This window comes from Aedes albopictus, chromosome 3 (assembly GCF_035046485.1).
Source record: "Aedes albopictus strain Foshan chromosome 3, AalbF5, whole genome shotgun sequence".
Lineage (NCBI taxonomy): Eukaryota > Metazoa > Arthropoda > Insecta > Diptera > Culicidae > Aedes > Aedes albopictus.
Window position 1 is genome coordinate 254,265,685 of NC_085138.1, and position 15,795 is coordinate 254,281,479.

The 15,795-nt window shown below is 45.5% G+C and overlaps 2 protein-coding genes across 2 annotated transcripts; both read left to right on the top strand.

Annotated features, from left to right (window-relative positions):
• The first annotated feature begins 123 nt into the window (after positions 1 to 123).
• Positions 124 to 5,190, top strand: LOC134290706 (uncharacterized). Its single transcript, XM_062857883.1, has 3 exons — positions 124 to 1,380; positions 1,438 to 4,865; positions 5,140 to 5,190. The coding sequence occupies exons 2-3, from the start codon at positions 2,079 to 2,081 to the stop codon at positions 5,188 to 5,190; spliced, it is 2,838 nt and encodes a 945-aa protein (XP_062713867.1). The 5' UTR covers positions 124 to 1,380; positions 1,438 to 2,078.
• Positions 5,191 to 13,538: 8,348 nt separating this feature from the next.
• Positions 13,539 to 14,834, top strand: LOC134290707 (uncharacterized). Its single transcript, XM_062857884.1, has one exon. It carries the CDS (start codon positions 13,539 to 13,541, stop codon positions 14,832 to 14,834), a length of 1,296 nt encoding a protein of 431 aa, XP_062713868.1.
• The last annotated feature ends 961 nt before the right edge of the window (positions 14,835 to 15,795 follow it).

Here is a 15,795-nt window from a genome sequence, read left to right on the forward strand (position 1 = left end):
TTCCTTGCTGCAGCATTACAGCCCGCGCTGCGTTCTTTTTCAAAATCGCTCTGCACTCCACGTGGAACCTCGTTCCACGTACCCGATGGTGCTCTCGGCTGTGTTGTTCAAAGCTGACTTTAATGTAGGGTGGGGCGGGGCAAGATGGGTCACCTAAGGATGCATCACCATAACTTTGTAAATACAAATCGTATTGGTTTGTATTCGTCCGCTACTCTTCAATACACTAGTTAGCTATGCTAAAGGTCGATAAAAAGATCATTAAATACAAAATATGATGTTAAACAGGCAGTTTTAGAAAGTGATCGATTTTGCGCCGTGAAAAAAGGGCGGGGTAAGATGGGTCACCTTTTAGGTAATTCACATTTTCTCAACGAAAAACGTCAAAATATAAGATTTGTTCCGCATTCATATATGCTCCATATCCATACTGAGTAAACAAGAGCTACTACCGTGTATGCACCAAACTTTGCGCAGTTAAGAAAAATCAAATTTCTAGTCGTTATAAAAAATACGAACAAACAAAATATATCATGAACAGCATGCTCATACGATAGACTTATGATCCTTCTTTTAGTCTGCAATATAAAAAAAATCATAATATTAACCAAAAAATACTTAAAGCATGAGCATGAGCATGAGCATGAGATGACCGTACAATTCGTAGTTGCTACTCCGTTACTGACCAGAACAGTCAACATTGCACAGGGAACCAAATGGATGGGGCCTGGGTGTAGCTTTCCATCCTCAATGTGCAATTTTGAAGGTTCAAAACTTTAAATTGTCAGTACCGGCGCCGGCCACGTCCTTACGGTCATCGGGGAAGGGAAGGAATGTTGGTGTGACATCCGTTGCTACTAGAGACCATGTGTACCTCCGCATCCCCACGGTTGTCACAGGAAGGAAGTTTGTTAGTGGGAAGGGAAGGGATAGAAAGTTACATAGATCTGGATTCACATTGGTAAGTGATGTGAGCTATGCAACCCTTGATATGATTTAGTTTTCCGCCAGCCGGCTGTCGGAAAAATACAATAATTTTATTGTATGTTTGTGTATTAAATTTAATTATCACCCCTGTTATGGCAACACTGAAAACCCTCTCTCGCCTACCGAACCTGGAGCTCAAGCTTTAGGTGACACTTCTCGTGAGTGACGTGGATATCTGTCATCAGATTGTCATCGGGGTGAAAAAGCATAGTCACTGCGACAGACTAACAGCGTGTTTGATGTTCGTTCCGCAAAATTATAATTCCATGAAATTCGTTCCTTAGATGTACCTATAATTACCTTATTGCTAAATTTCTTCTACACTACGTTGAGAATTCGTGAATTGATTATAACAAAGTGAATTTATAATACCGATGAGCAGTTAAATTTTGGGTAAAATGAATTAGGTTATATTTAGCATCGCAAATTGTAATCTACTTAATCTATTAGGTTTAACGATAATAGCGCTTCATTGAATTGGCAGAACGGCTAAGCTAGCTGACGATTGCGTATCGGTAATAAGCTAGAGCCAGGTAAGACGGCAGAGATTCGTCAAGATTCGTTCTCTAAACTATGTTATTATAGATTTCTCCCACGAGTAAAGCGCTAACGAAGGCCCTCTAAAATTGAGAGGAACGGTCAAAGACCATGTAAGCAATAATACTAATTCCAATCTATTATTAAAATTCTAATGATTAAATACATTTGCAGCTTTAAGCTGGCGTTGAGTAACTCCGCTGCTAGAAGACTTTCACCAATCCGAACAATTACTTAAAGATGTAAGAAGACCCGAACGCGAAGAAGAACTGGAGGACCAGGGCCCGTATTTCGGTCAAGAATCGCCGAGCTTCGCTGGTTCAGTGGCAAGAAGTGTAACGAGAGAAGTAGGGCCCACAGCCGAGCAGCTATCGGCGCGACAGATATGGCCAAAGAAGTTACCGAGTTTTTCTGGAGACCCGGAAGACTGGCCGCTATTCTATAGCAGTTTTGAGACGGGAAACACGGCTTGTGGGTTTTCAAACATCGAAAACCTGATTCGACTACGAGAATGCCTTCATGGTCCGGCTCGAGAAGCAGTCCTGACGAAGCTTATGTTCCCTCACAGTGTCCCTTCGATCATGGAAACATTACGCCGTTTATATGGAAGGCCAGAGCTACTAGTGAAAAATCTCTTACAGAAAGTGCGACGTTTGGAGACGCCTAAACCGGAGAGGCTTGACACTTTGATGGCCTTCGGGATGGCCGTTAATCAGCTGTGCGACCATCTAGAAGCAGCTAACCTGCAAGGACACTTGTTCAACCCCACACTCCTCGAAGAACTAGTGGAGAAATTGCCGGCCACTGTGAAGCTAGAATGGGTTCGGTTCAAGAGGTTGTTTAGGCACCCATCGCTCAAAGAGTTCGGCGAATTCATGGAGACATTGGTAGCCGACGCTAGCGAAGTTACCACTCTAGTTCAACCAAAACAAGGACCCTCGAAATCGGACAAACAGCCACGGCGGGAGAAGGGGCAAATCTACACTCACGCTTCCACCGCCAAGGATAAGGACAGTTCTGAGAGACAACCTTGTCCAATATGCGCCGGAACTGACCATAGGGTTCGGAATTGCGACAAATTTCAGCAAATGGACGTAGACAACCGGGCTAAGGCGGTCGAACGATGGAAGCTATGCAACGTGTGTCTCTATGATCATGGCAAATGGAGATGCCGTTCAAAAATCCGTTGTGACGTGAATGACTGCCAAGGACGACACCATCCGTTACTGCACAGATCGATCACCCTATCGCAGGGTGTCGTACAAATTCACGAACGATCGAAAAAATCAGTGCTCTTCAGGATCATACCGCTAACGCTGCATCACGGTTCTCGCAGTTGCAATACGTATGCATTTCTGGATGAAGGCTCTAATATGACACTGGTGGAAGACAGCTTGACTCATCAGCTAGGAATTGAAGGCGTACCGGAACCCCTGGAGTTGAAATGGACATCGGACATCGGACGAGTGGAGTACGCTTCACAACGTACAGACATAGTCGTCACCGGCGAGGGGCAAACAAGCTGTTACCGTTTAAATTCAGCCCACACCGTTGGCTCTCTCAATCTACCGCGTCAGAGTCTGTCGATAGAGAATCTGCATGAACGATATCCCTACCTGCGCGATGTCCCAGTGGCTTCGTACGAAAAGGCTGTTCCACGGGTACTGATTGGACTCGATAATATTGAGCTGTTCTCGCCTCTAGAATGTCGAACAGGTGGATCTGGCGAGCCAATAGCAGTTAGATGCCTTCTTGGCTGGACAATCTACGGACCGGTCTCGACCGGTTCTGTTATTCCTGGAATCGTCAGCGTTCATAGATGTGGCTGTGATGGTGACCAAGAATTGAACGATTTGGTTCGAAAGCAATATGAGCTCGAGGAAGCAGGGATTTCGTCTTTTCCTTTGCTAGAACCTGCGGAGGAAAGGCGCGCTCGAAAAATGCTGGAGAGCACCACGGTGAAAGTCGACGGGCGATATGAAACTGGACTGTTGTGGAAGTCGGACAACACACAATTGCCAGATAGTCGTTCGATGGCTTTGTCCAGAATGCGAAGTTTGGAGATCAAATTGGCGAAAAACCCTGAGTTGCGCTCGAACGTACACAACCAAATTAATGAGTACATCCGCAAAGGGTATGCTCATAAGGCCACAGAAGAAGAGCTTGCTGCAATGAATAAACATCAAGTTTGGTATCTACCATTGAATGTGGTATCCCACCCTAAGAAGCCCGGGAAGAAACGACTAGTTTGGGATGCTGCCGCTTGTGTGAATGGTATCTCACTCAATTCCCAACTTCTGAAAGGCCCGGACCAACTCGTTACGCTTCCCTCGATTATCTGTAAATTTCGAGAACGCAGCATTGGATTCGGAGGGGATGTGCGAGAAATGTTTCATCAGCTAAGAATGAGACAATCCGATAAGCGCTTTCAGCTGTTCCTCTTCAGATTTGACAACAGCAAACCCCCCGACGTGTACGTGATGGACGTTGCGACGTTTGGGGCAACGTGCTCCCCTTGCTCTGCGATGTACGTAATGAGGTTGAACGCGGATACCTGCAAGGAAGAATTTCCGGATGCTAGTGCGGCCATAAAAGAAAAGACCTATATGGATGACTACTATGATAGCCTCGACACACCACAGGAAGCAGGGATACGAGCTATACAAGTGAGGGAAATTCATGCACGTGCTGGCTTTGAAATGAGGAATTGGGTTAGCAATAGCCCCAAAGTCCTCGGAATGTTGGGAGAGGAAGACGCGAAGAAATCACTGCAAATCGCCACGGATACGCAGATGTCAGAAAGAGTGCTTGGCATGACCTGGGAGCCAACAGAAGACGTGTTCTTGTTTTCTATTGATTTGCACGAGAGCTTGATAGATTACATACAAGGCAGCCGACGTCCGACGAAAAGAGCAACTTTGCGGTGCATTATGAGCTTTTTCGATCCTCTTGGGCTTTTGTCGCCCTATCTGATCCATGGCAAGATTATCATGCAGGATCTGTGGCGTGCTGGTACGGATTGGGATGAAGAGATAGGAGACGATTTGTTTTCTAAATGGTGTGAATGGACCAAACTTCTTTCCAAATTGAACTGCGTGAAGGTACCCCGATGCTATTTTGGGCATGTACGGCCCGAGGACCTGTCGGATTTGCAATTGCACGTCTTCACAGACGCCAGTGAGCAGGCCTACGGATGTGCTGCGTATTTGCGATCCGTTTCAGAAGGAAAAGTGCGATGCACATTGGTGATGGCCAGGAGCAAGGTAGCACCGCTCAAGGCCATGTCGATCCCTCGAATGGAACTACAAGCGGCGGTTCTTGGATCGAGGCTTATGGATAGTGTTTGTACCAATCACTCGTTGAAGATAACAAAACGCTATCTGTGGACAGACAGCAGCACAGTGCTAAGTTGGATTCGTTCTGACCATCGGAAGTTTAAAACATACGTCGCACACCGTATTGGAGAGATTCTTTCCCTTACTCAACCGGAACAATGGAATTGGATTGCGTCGCAGAAAAACATCGCGGATTGCTTGACAAAATGGTGCAAGGAGACGGAGCCTACGTCCGATGGAAGATGGTTCAATGGTCCGGACTTTCTTTATACCCCCGAAGAATGTTGGCCGACGAAGGATACTGGACTCTCAAGAACAGAAGAAGAATTAAGGCCTCGTTTTGTTCTGCATCATACCACCTGCCCCATGCCAGGCGGTATAATCGATGTGAGCCGCTTTTCCAAGTGGGAGACTTTGCTCCGAACAGTAGCGCTAGTCAAGCGATTTATCTCCAACTGCAAACTGCGACTCAAGGGGCTACCAATAGAAGCTGTAATCGTGACTGAAAAGGTGCTGAAGTCTGCGACCTGGTCTGTGTGGTGCCCATCCACCGAATTTTGTGTCACGTCCGCGTTTTGGTGCCCATCAGCAAAATTCACCGGAACGTCCACGTTGCGGTGTCCATCGGCCGAATTTTCTTGCGCGTCCATAGATCTGGCTGGCTTGGGGTACTCCCGTCGTTCCATCCCAAACACTAAAATTTGCACCCGTCCGTGGCAAGCGTCGTCAACTGAATGCCGAATCGTACCACAGATCTCCGTCATGCACCCGATCCCCGATCGTTCAAAGGGGGATCGGAGAGTTTACTCACCTACACTCTCACATTCTCGACTGCCGACAAGAGCGAAAGAGACGGAGGAAACGCACATGATCGCACACACATGCGCGGCTGTACCCGTTCCTCTCATTAGAGACCGTTTGCTTCTCACTCAGCTCGCACACTCCGGTTGCATGATGCCGAACCCGACAATTATGAAGAAATTCTCCCACTCTCTCGCGTGATTCTTCGTAGGCTGTTCGGTTCGGTTTTTGTTCTGTTTTTTTCTAACTTCCGCCTTGATCGGTTGGAAGAAACCCCTGGAGCTGAAAATGCTCCAACTATCACGGAAAAGTAAATCGCGCTGAAACTGAACTGTGAGGATGGTATGCACTTTACCAATTTATTTCAATTTTTCATAATAAGGCAATCAATACAACGTTATTTATTTTGTTTTGTTTCATTCATTTTCTTTTTTAATTCATTTTATTTGGGCTCACGGTATTTCCCACATTCCATCCCGTCTCTACTCTCAACAGTAAATATTATACACAAAACGGTCATCAAGCTTCGCCGGTTTCCGCAGAGTATCGCGTTGTCGTAAAACTCTTGTAGTTGTGTCATCGGTTCTTCCAGTGTTCGCTGGAGAGTGGCTTGCACCCTCCTCAAGGGCGGGCTGGGTTTCACCTGTAATCTCTTCGAGGCTTGTGTGATGATTCAATGGGGCTCTCCTCACATCCTGAACGTTTCTGGTATATTGAACGTTCCCACTGTTGACCAGAACAACTTTAGCTCCCTGCCTTGCTATTACAGTAAAACGTTCCGATGAGAATGTTGGATCTACCTTCGATTTCTTTTGTTGAGCCATCAATACCGTGTCACCGATGCGAATATCAGATTCTTTGGCCCCATGTGCTAAGTCTGCATACTGCTTGCTCAGAAACTTGGCTTCACAGTCTCGCTCCCTTACATCCAATCGATCCAATTGCTTTGTTTCCGACCCGCTCCACAGGCTAGGGAAGGTGCCTCGATACCTCCACCCGACCAACAGCTCAAAAGGCGTAACGCCTAGCCGAGAATGAGGAATCAATGTATTATGTTTGTGGACGTAAAGTTGTAATGCTTCTCGCCAGTTTACGCCGTCCAATTTTGCGGAAGCTACCGCCTTGATCAGACCCTGGTTCTGCCGTTCGACTATTCCATTTGTCTGCGGACAGAGAGGTATCGATTTTCGGATTTTCACTCCTCTTTCCTCCCAAAACTCAATGAAAACCGAGCTTTGGAACGGCGGCCCATTATCGCTTTGGATAATCGTTGGGAAACCCCAAGTCCGGAAAGTTTGGCAAAGTGCTCTGTTGGTGTTGTTCGCATCGGTGTGGCCCATCTCGATTACTGACAAATATCGAGAATATGTGTCAACAACCACCAAAAATGTGCCCACTCCAGTCCCAGGAATGGAAAGAAAATCAATCTGGATGATCTCCCAGGGGCCTTCCGGAAGCTCTCTACTGGACAACGGTAGAGGTGGGTTTTTACGAGCCAGTACTGCACAAGTTTCGCAACTTTTCACAAACTGTACTACATCCTGTGACATGCCTGGCCACCAAAAGAATCTGCGCATGATTCTTTTCATTGCGACCTCGCCAACATGACCCCCGTGAGCCGAATTCATAGCCTTATTTCGCAAAGCTTTCGGAAGAACCGTACTTTCGCTCTTAAATATGAGATCTCCCAAGATGTGTAGCTCTTTCTTGTGGGCCTCAAATTTTTGCAAATGTTTCGGCCACCAGTTCTTTTTTACTGCTTCCTTCACATTGATCAGCTCATCGTCTTGTCCAGAGAATTGTTCGATTTCATCCCATGTGATTTCCATACACCCGGAATCTAACGTGTACAGAAAGTTGTTAGAGTCTTCCTCCTCAAAGGGAATGGGATTCTGAGTATCCTGGATCAATCTAAACGATAAACGGTAAAATATATTACCCTAACCCCTGTTCTATGTGTCACTGAATGGTTACTAACCTTGAAAGGGCGTCCGCCACATTTTGCTCTCCAGGTACTCTCTTGATCTCGAAATCGTATGGCTGGAGTCTCAACGCCCATGATTCAGCCCGGGAGACCGCTCTTTTACCCAACCGATGTTGCGAACTGAATATAAATTCATTGGCCTCCGAATCTGTACGGATGACGAAGAAGCGACCTAAGAGATAGTACGCAAAACGCTCTACCGCCCACACAACGGCTAACGCTTCCTTTTGCGTTTGTGGGTAGCGTTTCTCGGGCGCAGTTAATGCTTTTGACGCGCATGCAATAATCCTTGGGGTGCCCTCAGAGTTGTGTTGCACTACTACTGCTCCCAGTCCCGTTGGAGAGGCATCTACAAATAGCTCAACATCGTCCGTGACACTGTAGTATCCAAGTTTCGTAATGTCGTTTAACGCATCATTCCGCAAAAAGTTAAACTCCCGTTCCTCTTCCGAAGTCCAATAAAAGTATACTGAGTTAGCCAGTTTTCGTAGGTTCTCTGTCTTATCCGCACGATTTCGAATGAACTTGTCTGTGAATGTTACGAGGCCCAAGAAGCTTTTAACCTCGGAACAGGTTGTTGGTTTCCTGAAATTCTTTATGGCGTCTATTTTATCGCCTTCTACCATCCATCCATCTGGGGTCAAGATGAAGCCCACAAACTTCACTGTTTGGCTCCCGTAAACGCACTTCGAATCGTTGAGTTGGACGTTGTGGCTCTGGAAACGGGCTAGTACTTCTGCGAGATTGGCATCGTGTTCCTCTTTCGTCTTCCCGTGAACTAAAACATCATCCAAATAGTTGACTACCCCCTTGCAACCACCCAGGATGTTCTTCTCCAAAACTTCCTGGAATATGTCAGGGGCATTACATAATCCGAAGGGAAGTCGAATGCACCGGTATACTCCAAATTCCGTGTAGAAATTTGTCAAATGGCGCGACTGTTGATCCAATTCGACATGATAAAACGCGTTCGACAAATCAATTGTCGAAAACCAACGAGCGCCATCCAATTCCGCAAGGATCTTTTCTAGGGTAGGCATTACAAATGGTGTTCGGTAAATGTACTGATTTGGACCTCTGAGGTCAATAACCAGTCTGAAGTCTTCGCCACCCTTTGGGACAACAAGCACCGATGAGCAAAAGGACTTGTCCATTTCGTCAGACACGGGCTCAATAATATCTGCTGCCATCAATTGGTTTAATCTCTGTTGCACCATCGGTTTTATCGCTAACGGAATGTTGGTGAATATATTGCGGCAAGGGGCCACGTCCTTGTTGTAGTTGATCCTTACTGGTGGTATATTGAACTTCGGGAACGGAGTGCTACCAGAAACGGACAATATGTCCGCTGAATGTAATCTTGCATCGACCCAAGCAACGCTTTTGTCTTCCTTGAACGTTACTGGGACTTTCATTCCAAGCATCAGCACGCAATATCGAGTAGCTGTCGGCCTACTCAACAACGAACGCCGTTCGTCTACCACATAAAACTTTTCCATCAGTATCGGTCGATCGTCCGAAATGAAAAGATGTGCTTCGAAAGTAGCAATAACCGCAATTTCACCTGCTGTGGCATATGCGCGGAGGGATCTATCTGCTTGATTTTTAAGGTTATATACGGAGCTGCTGTAATCTGTCTTGCTCATTAGCTTTTGAAATAACGTATTTGTGAAAGTATTCACATGTGCGCCCGAATCAATTAAAAATTCACACTGCATTCCTGCAACCGTGGCTGCTATTATTCCTTCGTCCTTCAAAACAGTCATAGGAGACACCTCTTGAGCCAGTTTTGCGATCTCAACCTGTGATGGAATAAACACTAATTAACAGTGAACGCATAGATCTTTCTTCGAATACTGATGCTATTGATTTCCAATAATACCGTTGACGACTAACTTATTTCAGACCTTTTTTACAAGGAATAACTTTTAATTAAATAAAAGATGCTATAAATTTATTGTTTGAATTCATTTTATTCAATAAATGAAAGCATATCAAATTATTTTGATAGATTAAACAATGAAACGAAATCAATCATGAAACAAATTAAACGACAACGCCTATGAATGCTGTCACAGGTATAAAAATCAAATATCGGTATACATTATCATTAATTTCCGGGTACATCACTTACATTCTCCGGTTTTGGTTCCACATCCATCTCTTCGACTGCTGCTACCTTCTTGATGCTCGCTTCTGGTATTTCCGATTTGAACTCGTTCATCACAGCCGGTCTGAATGGAGCCCTGCAAACTCTTTGAAAATGACCAACTTTGCTGCAGTTTCGACAGATCTTGTCAATGGCTGGACATTCCGAAGGCAAGTGGTACACGTTTCCACATCTCCAGCATCGTTCTCCGCGGTCATAGTTTGTTCCTCGATGCCCGGGCGTGTCACGACGGGTGTTGCGTTGACTAGCGAATTCTCCGAAACGTGATTTGCCCCGAGAATTGAAAGCAGGCGCCGACTGATACGGGTGGAAACGACCACGGGCTGCTTGGTTCCTGGGATAATCTGCTCTTATCGGTGCAATGACTGCCGGCTCTGACTGAATGTGTTTTTGCCTGTAGTACTCCTCGTTTAGTCGAATGGTTTCGATCTCGCGAACTTTATCGACCAAGTCAGTGATTGAACCCCCTTTGTTCAGGATTCGTAGCGCTGCTGTCCGTACATCACGATTTCGTGCCTGTCCTGCGACTGTTCCGGTGATTTCTTCGAACTCTTTTCCTGTACTGAATTCACATAGCCGTGCGGTCGCTGCAACGCGATTGACGAACTGCAGATCAGACTCATCTGGTTTCTGGGACATTAGCGCAAGTTTTCTCCTCTGCAACATAATGTCTGACCCCGAACCGAAGTAGGCTTTCAAACGGTGCATTGCATTGGCAAACGGCTGTGTTTCTGCAGAGGGAGCATCCTCGGTGGAGCTTGTGTTCTTGAATACCCCAAGTAGTCGGGGCCCGGCCTTGATTTTGAACAGGGTGAATCTGGTTTCTTCATCTTGAATCCCTGCCAACTTCATCGAGTCGATCAACAGGTCCTTCCACATCTCAAAAGAGTGTCTGTTGATGTCATCGTCGTCCGCCAGTGGAACACACTCCGGGACGTTCAGCGAGGACACTGAAAGCTGGGTCACCGATGACATGAAACGAGTTTCTTCGGCGTTCGTCACCGTTGCTGCTCGACGAGTACTACATGGTCTTGGCGCTCCATCGAAGTCAACGCTGCTCTCCTCGACAACACATCGACTATTGTTCAAAATGTCCGCACGTGCTTTCAAAGCCTCCTTTTCCGCACGTTCTCGTGCCAGCGCCTCCTCCAAAGCTAACATACGAGCCTTAGATTCCTCCAGCTCCTTACTTAATGCTTTGAACTTGTCGGTTTTCGATGATTTGTCCGTCGTCTTAGACGCCTTAGCGACTTTAACTTTCTTCTTCTTTGACGTTGGCTCGCTGAAACAATCAAATAAAAAATTTCTCTTAGTATCTTATGTACAAAGCGTAAGAATTGTGCATCTATATGTCCAATTTGAAAACCACATCTAACCAATTTTTCTCTATGCAGTACAAATTATTCCATTCTATTCACTAAGACTGTGTCTTCTGGAACTTTCTTTCATTATCGATCACATCAATTTTCTCTTAGCGTTACTTTTAGTATCCAAGAATTTTGCATTATACAGTGGAATGCAAGATGATTGCAATACAAACATAGAATAAAATTCATTTTTCAACAATATCCACGCGATCGTACATCACTTCCAAATCCATACTATGGATACCAATAAAAAGCCCCGTCTCGTTTTATCAAACATCACTTCTTGTTTCTGGCACACGCGTTCTCTAAAAGCTTTAATTTCTACGCTGATTTGAGACCCCATATAATCTTTCTCTTGGCGTCCAGTCTGAACAATAAGTTACGTTGAGCCATTTTTATTTAACCCGAAACCACAGACAAACAGACGTAACACCTTGAATGATTTTCATGGAAATCCATCGCCCAGTTCACACTACCATCACCTGGTGGAAAAGTTGCACGAATCACTGTGGTGTGCAATATCGTCAATAGAAGGCGCTAGTGTGAAACGTCAAACGCATAGAAAAACGATGGGCGCGCCTCTGGTTGTGAGAGCCACAACTATGAAAATTTGAAATGATCGTTAAAAGCGTGGTCGATAGAAATTTCGCAAGTGTTACGTCTGTTTGTCTGTGCCGAAACCATTCGTTTTCACATTTTTTCCACCTTTGAACACTGTAAATTCAGATATGTTATAATCATTGTTCTTTTTCTCATGCCGCTCATTTATTTTTGAACTTTTTTTTCAAATTTCGACAAAACTACTTTTTCACCCTTCCATCAAAAAAAGCAAATATATATATTTGAAACACAGCGCTTTTCCGTCCTTCCGTCGGAAAGCATGCAATAATTGCGCTTTTCCGCCCTTCCGTCGGAAAGCACTCAATAGTCTCGTTATTCCAGTTCCGCCCTTCCGTCGGAACGGTTGCTATGTTTTGCGTATTAAGTCTTGATAATTTTAAAATTTTACTACCACGTTTCCATCTGATCGACTTTCCACTGACATTTGCCACACCATCTATTCCATATTTTTCATCCCGACGCATTTCCGCCCTTCCGTCGGAAAGCATTCAATAGTTCAGCCACCCTTATGTCACTCCTCCGTTGGAACACGTTCGCAATTTACATAATCCATTTCCAACTTCCATAGTGTGTCCCTTCCACGATTCCGCTTGACTCCAGCAAATTTCATCCATTCGACACCTTTTGTTTCCCCTCGCGGCCATTTTTAGCTACAAATGCCGGTTGCACCATCACTGCACTAACCGCTTACACCGTATTCTTCACATAATCACCCAACAGTTTTTCCCTGCTACTTACCGCATGGGAGCGTTTGCTGCGCCATTGTGGTGCCCATCCACCGAATTTTGTGTCACGTCCGCGTTTTGGTGCCCATCAGCAAAATTCACCGGAACGTCCACGTTGCGGTGTCCATCGGCCGAATTTTCTTGCGCGTCCATAGATCTGGCTGGCTTGGGGTACTCCCGTCGTTCCATCCCAAACACTAAAATTTGCACCCGTCCGTGGCAAGCGTCGTCAACTGAATGCCGAATCGTACCACAGATCTCCGTCATGCACCCGATCCCCGATCGTTCAAAGGGGGATCGGAGAGTTTACTCACCTACACTCTCACATTCTCGACTGCCGACAAGAGCGAAAGAGACGGAGGAAACGCACATGATCGCACACACATGCGCGGCTGTACCCGTTCCTCTCATTAGAGACCGTTTGCTTCTCACTCAGCTCGCACACTCCGGTTGCATGATGCCGAACCCGACAATTATGAAGAAATTCTCCCACTCTCTCGCGTGATTCTTCGTAGGCTGTTCGGTTCGGTTTTTGTTCTGTTTTTTTCTAACTTCCGCCTTGATCGGTTGGAAGAAACCCCTGGAGCTGAAAATGCTCCAACTATCACGGAAAAGTAAATCGCGCTGAAACTGAACTGTGAGGATGGTATGCACTTTACCAATTTATTTCAATTTTTCATAATAAGGCAATCAATACAACGTTATTTATTTTGTTTTGTTTCATTCATTTTCTTTTTTAATTCATTTTATTTGGGCTCACGGTATTTCCCACAGTCTGTTCCCGCACTCCAGACACCTTTGCGGCAGAGGGAATTTTTGGAAGCAGAAAACCTGTTGTTTCGAATCGCACAATCGGATAGCTATCCTGACGAATCAGAAATACTGCTACAGAATCGAGACAAGGCAAGTGACAAATGGCTGAATTTGGAAAAATCGAGCGTTCTGTTCAAGAAGTCGCCATTTGCGGACGAGTATGGTGTTCTGAGGGTTGAAGGAAGAACCGCGCATGCCATGTACGCTGACTTCGATGCTCGCTTCCCCATTATCATGCCAAGAAATCATCATCTAACCTTGTTACTGCTAAACCACTATCATCGCCGATATGGTCACGCGAATAGAGAAACTGTGGTGAACCAGGTTCGGCAGCGGTTCGAGATTTCTAATCTGCGTACTACGATCGATAAAGCAGTTAAAGGATGTCAGTGGTGCAAAATTAAGAAGTGCAAGCCGCAACCACCTAGAATGGCGCCCCTACCGGAACAACGTTTGACACCGTACATCCGTCCGTTTAGCTACGTGGGACTGGACTATCTAGGGCCACTAGAGGTAGTTGTAGGAAGACGCAGGGAGAAACGTTATGTGGCGGTCTTTACGTGTCTCGTGGTCCGCGCAGTCCACCTCGAGGTAGCATATGACCTGTCTACACCGTCCTGCATAATGGCAATTCGGCGGTTTGTTCGGAGGAGAGGATCCCCAGTAGAAATTTTTTCTGATAATGGGACCAATTTTGTCGGCGCCAGTCGGATATTAGCGGAGCAAATAAGAAGAATCAATCTGGACTGTGCAGACACATTCACGGACGCCAAAACCAAATGGACCTTCAATCCTCCTGGTGCGCCCCATATGGGTGGCGTCTGGGAGCGCATGGTCAGAAGCGTAAAGGAAGCAATGCGGGCATTGGACGACGGCAGGAAACTCGATGATGAAGTTTTGGTAACCGTTCTGGCTGAAGCAGAAAGTTTCATCAATTCACGACCCCTTACATATATGCCACAAGAGTCGGGAGGTACTGAGGCATTAACCCCGAACCATTTTATCTTCGGGAATTCATCCGGTGCCCACAATCCACTAAGGACTCCAGTGGACTTAGCTGAAGCACTTCGCAACAGTTACATGCGGTCTCAGTATCTATCCGATACCATGTGGGACCGCTGGCTGAAGGAGTATTTCCCTGCAATGAACAAAAGGTCGAAATGGTTTTGCGACACCAAGCCGGTGGAAGTCGGCGATTTGGTCTACGTAACGGAAGGCAAAAGGAGGACTTGGGTTCGTGGTAAGGTTGAAGAGCTTATTATCAACAAGGACGGGAGGGTACGTCAGGTCATGGTGAAGACTGCTTCAGGTACGTTTAAACGACCAGTAGTGAAACTGGCAGTAATGGAGATTTTGGACGACTGTGAATCCAGAGCTAACCGTCGGGAAATACCACCGGATTCACGGGGAGGGGCATGTTATGGCAACACTGAAAACCCTCTCTCGCCTACCGAACCTGGAGCTCAAGCTTTAGGTGACACTTCTCGTGAGTGACGTGGATATCTGTCATCAGATTGTCATCGGGGTGAAAAAGCATAGTCACTGCGACAGACTAACAGCGTGTTTGATGTTCGTTCCGCAAAATTATAATTCCATGAAATTCGTTCCTTAGATGTACCTATAATTACCTTATTGCTAAATTTCTTCTACACTACGTTGAGAATTCGTGAATTGATTATAACAAAGTGAATTTATAATACCGATGAGCAGTTAAATTTTGGGTAAAATGAATTAGGTTATATTTAGCATCGCAAATTGTAATCTACTTAATCTATTAGGTTTAACGATAATAGCGCTTCATTGAATTGGCAGAACGGCTAAGCTAGCTGACGATTGCGTATCGGTAATAAGCTAGAGCCAGGTAAGACGGCAGAGATTCGTCAAGATTCGTTCTCTAAACTATGTTATTATAGATTTCTCCCACGAGTAAAGCGCTAACGAAGGCCCTCTAAAATTGAGAGGAACGGTCAAAGACCATGTAAGCAATAATACTAATTCCAATCTATTATTAAAATTCTAATGATTAAATACATTTGCAGCTTTAAGCTGGCGTTGAGTAACTCCGCTGCTAGAAGACTTTCACCAATCCGAACAACCCCCATTCTTGTTTACGGACGTATCGACTTTCGAACGTTTTTGGTTCGATCGAATCAGTAGGCCATTTGATTTTGCTGTCGTAAACGGGAATGCGAACGATTTTCGATCGAAAGTGGATTCGATCGAAAACAAGAATGAGGGTGTATATACCGGGTATGAATAATTTTTAAACCACGCTTATGTCGGATCAACTCGTAATTACGCACGTTTTAAGCTTATCGTTTCTCAGTCAGAAAATAAACTGTATGCAATTCCGCTTAGTGTTACTGCCAATGCTGTAAAACCGAAACCCGCACCGTAGCTTTACGAGAAAACTGGACAACTAAACAACTAGAATCGTTGCTTTTGAGTTTCATCT

Bases quoted from the DNA above. Each gene is read 5' to 3' on its own strand.
- LOC134290707 (XM_062857884.1), top strand. From the start codon at position 13,539: ATGTACGCTGACTTCGATGCTCGCTTCCCCATTATCATGCCAAGAAAT.
- LOC134290706 (XM_062857883.1), top strand. From the start codon at position 2,079: ATGTTCCCTCACAGTGTCCCTTCGATCATGGAAACATTACGCCGTTTA. The intron at 4,866-5,139 runs GTTTGTACCAAT...ATACCCCCGAAG, and splicing joins GATCGAGGCTTATGGATAGT to AATGTTGGCCGACGAAGGAT.